General features: G+C 58.1%; 1 protein-coding gene and 1 long non-coding RNA gene across 2 annotated transcripts; one reads left to right on the top strand and one right to left on the bottom strand.

Annotated features, from left to right (window-relative positions):
- Positions 1-1,043: 1,043 nt before the first annotated feature.
- LOC102384742 lies at positions 1,044-3,179 on the bottom strand. The gene is made up of 3 exons (XR_325384.2): positions 3,083-3,179; positions 2,136-2,266; positions 1,044-1,186 (listed from the first exon to the last, which is right to left on the bottom strand). It is a non-coding gene; the product is annotated as an uncharacterized LOC102384742 (long non-coding RNA).
- A 1,939-nt stretch (positions 3,180-5,118) lies between these two features.
- On the top strand, positions 5,119-6,423 carry LOC102384905. The gene is made up of 3 exons (XM_006037815.1): positions 5,119-5,207; positions 5,408-5,553; positions 6,215-6,423. Exons 1-3 carry the CDS (start codon positions 5,153-5,155, stop codon positions 6,239-6,241), a joined length of 228 nt encoding a protein of 75 aa, XP_006037877.1. The 5' UTR covers positions 5,119-5,152; the 3' UTR covers positions 6,242-6,423.
- Positions 6,424-6,738: the final 315 nt, after the last annotated feature.

Below are 6,738 nucleotides of genomic sequence, written 5' to 3' on the forward strand. Positions count from 1 at the left end.
TAGGGATTGCCGGCACATTACAATCATTATGGTGCAATATGTCACCGTTATGCAAATCCCTGTTGTGCAGATGCGTTGGTGGGTAGAGAAAAATCTGCCTAACAGAGGCACTCTGCTCTGCTTAATTACCCTCAAGCTGCTGATTTAAATACATGTCACCTGCAAAGGAAAATCTATGCCTGGTGCTCTCTAGGCATCATTTATGCATCACCATGGGTTTGCAGCTGGGGCAGGGGAGTGAGCTTGCAGTATTCGTTGTGTGCGTGCAGTGGAAGAGCTGGACAACGAGCTCCCCAAATGACATGATCTCAGCGGCATGGGAATGGGGACGATTTCCCCTGCTCCTCTTTGGTGATACGTTAACCTGGAACTGGAGCGAGACAGGGTGGTTTGGAGGGAGCTGGGACTGCTGAGCAGTCCCCGCTGTGCTGACAAGTGGCGCGGACAGCCCGCGTGCATGGCACATGACAGGTCAGGACAGGGACAGGCTACAGCGTGCCCCATGAGCCCTTGTTGTCTACGATCCTGTGTTTCTAACACCGCAGTAGATAGGGCAAGAAGCAGAAAGCAGAGCAGGGCATCAGGAGTGGCAGATCTGGCAGAAGAAGGGAACTGGGGTGGCGCTCTGGGGGGTGCAGGGCTAATCTGTGGCACGTAGGCCAAGAAGGTTGGCCCCACTGCTGTACAGCATGCCTTGATTTCCAGGGACGCGACTCTTCAAACTTCCCGCCCCCCATGGAGCTACGCTCAGCTGCAGCAGCCCGCGGCCCGTTCATTCATCCTCTGCCCCATGGATATTTCGTGGCCGTTTATCACTGGTCCATGGGTGACAGCGGTGAGAAGCAATCTCTCTCTCACTGTATTCAGGGCTCCTGGGGTCTGCCTCACTCAGGGCACGAAGCCTGGGCCAATCTGGCCCCGTCTGAACCGTGCACGAAGAAACAGCCCTGCTGCTGATTCAGACGCCCGGGAAGCCCTCGTTCCAGGACATAACTACAGAATAGCAGCAACGAGCGGCAGTAATGATACGCGTGAGGCCACGGTGTATTCCTGTGCTTATTTTATTGCAAGGCAAGCGACTGCTCTACCATCCAAGGTCTCCGCCTCGTCCGTCTGCTTGAGCTACAGGGAGGATGCCTGCAGTCAGGCCCTGCCGGGTCGCCAGCCGCCAGCCTCATTGTTTCCCCTGAAAGCAAACGAGGCGCCATAAAATGTCAATAAAAGCAGAGGTGCAGCCGCCTGCTTTTCAAAGCACCGGCCCTGCGGTTCAATGGCCCTTGCACCCAGGGGTCTGGACAAGGAGCTCACACAGGTCATGCTGGAGCTACACCTTCCCCATTTCTTCCAGCCGTTGTACCGGTGCTAGGAATACATCTGGGATGGCTTCACTCCGGACAACAGAGATACTCAGCCAGGACCCTCGGCCGGTTACACCAGCGAGCCGGAGATCAGAAACCCTCCCCTGGTGTGACGGGGACAAGGGTCGTGCTATATTGAGGGGGGTTGGCCACTTCTTGAGCTCGGGTTAAAAATCCACAGCCAAAAGGGATGTCAGAGCTGCAGTGAAGCGGGACACATCCAAGCAGACCCTGAAATGCATGGGGCTCCACATTGAAACTCCCCCCTTATTTGTACCGGGGGAGCTGGAAACCCAGATGAAATCCTTAGATTTCATTGCATGGAGACCCCCCCGGAACGAGCCCTCTCCTGTCCGCTAATCCCGCACCCGCCCGGTAGCGAGGCTGAGAAGTGAAAGCACTCAGGGCTAAATTGTGGGCTCCCCCTCTGCCCTGCAACACGTTTTGCTCGTGTCTACACTACACCAATTGGTACAAGAAAGTCTCCCCGCTGCTTCCCCTGGGCAGTCTTGAGCTGCCGGAGCCTGGTCCGACATCATCCCTGTCGCAGGAGGGGGGGTTGTGTCATTTAGATTCATAACGTTAAAGCCAAAAAGAGCATTCGATCCTCCAAGCAAACCGTCTGTACAGCGCAGGCCAGCTTCCTCCAGTGCAAAGCCCAGCAGCTGGTTTCACTAGCCGGTCTTCCAGAAAGGCAGCCCATCCTGGACTGACGACACCCGCGACAGCCCAGCCCAGCTCCTAATGAAGAACTCACCCCGCCAAGGTTGAGCTTACCACTATATTGCTGTCTTCAAACCCCTTGACAATGCCCTTGACGGCGGTATTGACAGCGTCTTTATATCCACTGTCCAGTTCCTCAAGGTCTTCTGCATTGGCCTGGAGGTTGGGCAATGCACCGCTGGCTTCTGCAGGACGAAGAGGCCAAGTAAGCCCAAGCCCAGCGAGCTCAAATGGCCCCAGTGAGATGCAGAGACAGCGACGGGGGCTCGCAACGAGGCCCCTCTCCATGCAGACCCCACCATGCCCACGGCCGCAAGGCCCCTGCTCAGTGTCAATGGGTCAACTTCCCTCCCCGGGCCCAGTTCCTCGCCCCTTCTCCGCTCACCCTCCGCTTGGCACCCCCCAAACGCTCTGCCTTCGAGACTCCCTTTGACTGATGAACACAACCAGAAGCCCAGAGGAGGATGGAAAATGGTGCAGGCACCATCCCTCCCTGCTGTGTTCGTACAGCACCTAGCACAGCAGTGCCACGACGGGCTCCCCAGTGCGGCACGAATACAAGGAATACGTCCGCGGGAACCGCCCTCAGCCGGAGGAGCTGTTCCTTTGCAATTACTCCAATCTTCCAGCTTCGTCTCCGTGAGTTTTCCCCACCTTGTCTGAACTCCCATCCCCAAGGGGCACCGGGGGTGAGGCCTTTAGTGGAAGAAGACATCGATTTCTCCCCAGCCCAAATCTTCTGTTCTCTGCCAAGACTCCCCCTTCTCCACCCCGGAGAGAACAAAAAGGGCTGCCTTCCCCCCGACGGTGGCTGGATACCAGGTGAGCACCCGGCACAAACCTCAGCTGACGGCGTGCGCACCATAGCCGTGAGCCTGAGACATGTTCACGAAGCAGCGGCTGGGCAGGTATCCCGGATGCCGCCTGCCCCTCCGTGCCGTGTCAGGGGCTCCCATACACACGAGCTTCAGAAATCCTCGGGGCTTCCTATCGCCACTTACCAAAGACGCAGGACAGAGCCAGAATGAGCAGCAGGGCAATTCCCGTCCCCTTCATGGCTGGGGCTGGAGGAGTGGAGTTCAGCACTGAACCTCGTCAGCTCAGCCCCTCTTTTCTACACCGGCACATCCGGTAGCGCATCCTTCTCCTGGCCTGCCCCCGGCGTGGCTGGCACTGGCTCAGCGTCTGCCCTTAGACAAATGTCACAGAGAAATGCTGGCCTGTGGCACTACATTGCCGGTGGAAATTAAGCTAATGTGCGTGCGAGCTTCCCCTTCTATTTGCAGACACCCGAAGGCAAGGCACAGGCTGAGAAAAATCTCGCTGGCAGCACCGAGTGGGGGAGATTGATGAGCCTCCTGACAGCTGCCGGGTTCGGGACGGAGTCACGTCAGGTGGGTTTTCGAAGGGGAAAAGCAAGAAGTGACTCAGGGCACATCCACTGCAGCTTTCTGGGGGTTTGTGTACGTGCACAACAGTTGTGCACGTCGTGTGTGCGCGCTGCAGTGTGACCGAGGCCCGGACCGCACGGAGCGCCAATATTCAGAGCTGAGCGCTTGGCTTCCCATGCAGGCATCCCACGGCGCGTCGCTCTGCTGCCGTTCTGGGATATTTGGCATTGAAGGGGGTCTAGGAAGCCTGACCTCTGAGAAGAGAACTGGGTTGTTCTGTCAAGAGAGCAGGAGGCAGAGGAAAGGCAAATATGTTAAAAGACTTGTCCCCGTGCCCACTGCGGAGATGATAAGAAGCAGGTTTGAACGATGGTGAAGGAGATGTAGGTTAGGCATTAGGAAACCATCCTGCCTGCAAGGAGAGCTGAGCCCTGGCAGAGGGAAGATTGGGGTCTCCATCACGGGCCGTTTGGAAGAGCCGGCTGGACCAGCCTCTGGCAGGGATGCTTTAGGCACAGATGAATTTCTAGAGAACCCCCCCAAATCCCTTCTGTCCCTCTTCATTGTGATTGTAATTACAGGACTTAACTCCCTGCAGGGGGGCTGCAACGAGGATGGAGCTGGGCTGCTCTCAGTGGGGGCAGACGACAGGACAAGGAGCAATGGGCTCCAGCTGCAGCAAGGCAAGTTAGGTTGAATATTAGGAAACACTTTCTCACCAGAAGGGTAGTAAAGCACTGGAACAGGTGACCCAGAGAGGTGCTGGACTCTCCATCCTTGGAGATTTAAGACCAGGTTAGACAGAGCCTTGGCTGGGATGATGGAGGGGGCGCTGGTCCTGCTTGGAGCAGGGGCTGGACTCGATGTGACCTCCTGAGCTCCCTTCAACCCTCATTTTCTGTGATTTTGTGACTTCTGCTGGAAGCCAACCGGATTTGGGGCCTTAGGGCCAGACTCTGTTATTTCCCACCTGTTCTTTGTGAGCCAGCACTGTCCGCGAGGCCCATCAGACAGCACGGGATGAATGCTACCCAGAGCCCCCCGGCAAGGGTCAGATACCTCAAGTCAAGCAATGTTTTCACGCCCCGGGGCCAGGGACAAGCAGGAAGGGCAGGGAGGCTGGAGGCAGCGGGACACGTCTCTCCCACTTTCCCCTGGAGCAGACTGAGCTGTGAAGGAGCCCTGGCCATGGGGCACACTCCTTTGCCATCGCCGGCACCGCGGTGTACAATCCCCTCACAGAAGTAGAGCTTCCCCTTCAGCGCAGACAAGCTTTTGCCTCCCTCTGCCCATGTGAAGGCTGTTCTCTAGGCAAGGGCACTCGGACCAGCCAAGAGGGAATGCGTCCTGCCCAGCCAGCCCCACGTCTGCAGAAACCAGTAGCTCCCCTGAGGGGAAGCTCATCACCCTCTGAGACTGGCAGTGCAATGGTCCCTGGGCAGCGCTGAGGGGCAAGCACCCCTTCCCCTCTTCTGTGCACATGGCTCTGGAGGCCTAGACTTGAAACAAGGGGCACTGGGATGTCTCCCTGGGCCGCGGGCCGGGCAAACACGTCAGCAGCCTGGCCTGGGGGCGCTGGGTGGGGCATGCAGGCGCGCCCCATACAAAGGCAGGAGCAGCAAGCGCAAAATGCAGAGCATCCCAGCCGGAGCCTTTGAGTCTTGCACAGCCAGCTCCACCATGAAGCTGCATGTCTCCTTCCTCCTCGTGGCCCTGGCGCTGTGCTGCTGCTCCGGTACGTGATCTGCACGGCGCAGTGAGCAGGGTCTCACGCCCTGTGCAATGCTCTGCTGCCCGCCCCAGCAGACCGGCACGCAGGCTGAAGCCTGGAGAGGGCAGGCAGTTGCTGGACGGCACAAGCAGGGTCGGGCAGACCCGGCGGTCATGCCCCCTGCGGCCCTTGTCGGGATGATTTCACGTGTCTTTGTCTTGCAGCCTCTGCTCTGCTGGCTCCTGCTAACTCCCTCGCTCTATCCCCGCTCTCTGGCCTCGGCCTCCCAAACGCCCAACTCATTGAGGAGCTCCAGACCTGTGTGAAGAGCCTCTCTCCAGGGGAGACCCTTTCCATTCAGGGCCTCATGGTAAATCGGGGCTTTGGGGTGGATGTGGGTTGCTTCGAAGCAAGCATGGGAGCAACAGTCGGAGCTTCTTAGCATGATCTCCTGGCACTCAGGAGGGGCGGCTGGGTGCATGCAGGTTGTCTCGGTCTGTGCGAGAGCGCAGCATGGGAGACGGGCGATGCAAAACTTCCTGGGAGGAAACCACCCGGTGCATCACTGTCGGGCAGAGGCGCGCGTGTGCTGGGGATACGTCTCGCCCCAGCTTGGGGTCTCCATCACAGGCTGATGTAGGGGCAGCGTAGCCACACCATCTCTTTCCCACCGGCCTGACTACTGCCCGCCTCGGTAGGGACGGGGTGGGACTCAAGAGCCAAGGACCCCCTTGGGTTTCCTCGCTGCGGGAACTCTCTTAGGGAGAGCTGCCACCTGGCTGGGACTAGGACATCCCAGGCTCTTACACGGCTTGGAAGAGGAGGTCACTCTTCCGTTTCCCTGATGACGGCACCTTGTGACCATCACGCACGGATGTTCAGGGAGGTCAAACCAGCCCAGGTGAGCAGCGGGCAGTGGCTGCGCCCGCTTAACAGGCTGCAGTGGGACGCAGACTGACCGGTGCCCAGACCTGCTTGAATTTTGCAGCCAGGAGACGCCAGCTCTGGTTCACGCCTGCCCTGTCTTTCAGAACACCTTAACTGGGGTTTTAGGATGATGACCGGATGACCAAAGCCAGATGCATCTTCACATTGAAGAGTCGTGGATAGGTGACAGCCCCACATGCTCTCCTCTTCTTCCCGTTCACGGCCTGGACTTTCCACCCATGTCCGAGCACCCCGTCCTCTTCCTCGACCTGATGCAGCAGCTTGTTTCAATAAACTAAAGGAAACGCAGAGCTTTGCTGGTCTCCTTTCTGCTGAGGCACAGACAATGCTGAGGGTTTATCCTTAGAAATGGCCTGGTCCAGGCTGGGATACCCGGGGGTTGTCCTTCTATAGGTCCCTTCCAGCCCTAATGTCTATGGTATCTATGAGAGCTATAGAGCAGTTAGGCCTGGCTGCTGGGAGCTGCCAGAGCTCTCCGTGCAAATGGTGTCGCGAGGAGCAATATCGTCACCGCAGATGGAGCTGCTCCATTTGTGCAGACCCCCACGTGCAGATGAGCAGCACGAAGCCTGACACACAGGGCTCGGAGGCTCACCGTGGGTCCCCG

The sequence above is a fragment of the Alligator sinensis genome, unplaced genomic scaffold (assembly GCF_000455745.1).
Source record: "Alligator sinensis unplaced genomic scaffold, ASM45574v1 scaffold1170_2, whole genome shotgun sequence".
Lineage (NCBI taxonomy): Eukaryota > Metazoa > Chordata > Crocodylia > Alligatoridae > Alligator > Alligator sinensis.

What these genes read in the sequence shown, in the direction of transcription:
- LOC102384905 (XM_006037815.1), top strand. Translation starts at nt 5,153, where the DNA reads ATGAAGCTGCATGTCTCCTTCCTCCTCGTGGCCCTGGCGCTGTGCTGC. An exon ending in GGCGCTGTGCTGCTGCTCCG is followed by an intron (nt 5,208 to 5,407) that starts GTACGTGATCTG and finishes TTTGTCTTGCAG; the next exon opens with CCTCTGCTCTGCTGGCTCCT. An exon ending in TTTCCATTCAGGGCCTCATG is followed by an intron (nt 5,554 to 6,214) that starts GTAAATCGGGGC and finishes CCTGTCTTTCAG; the next exon opens with AACACCTTAACTGGGGTTTT.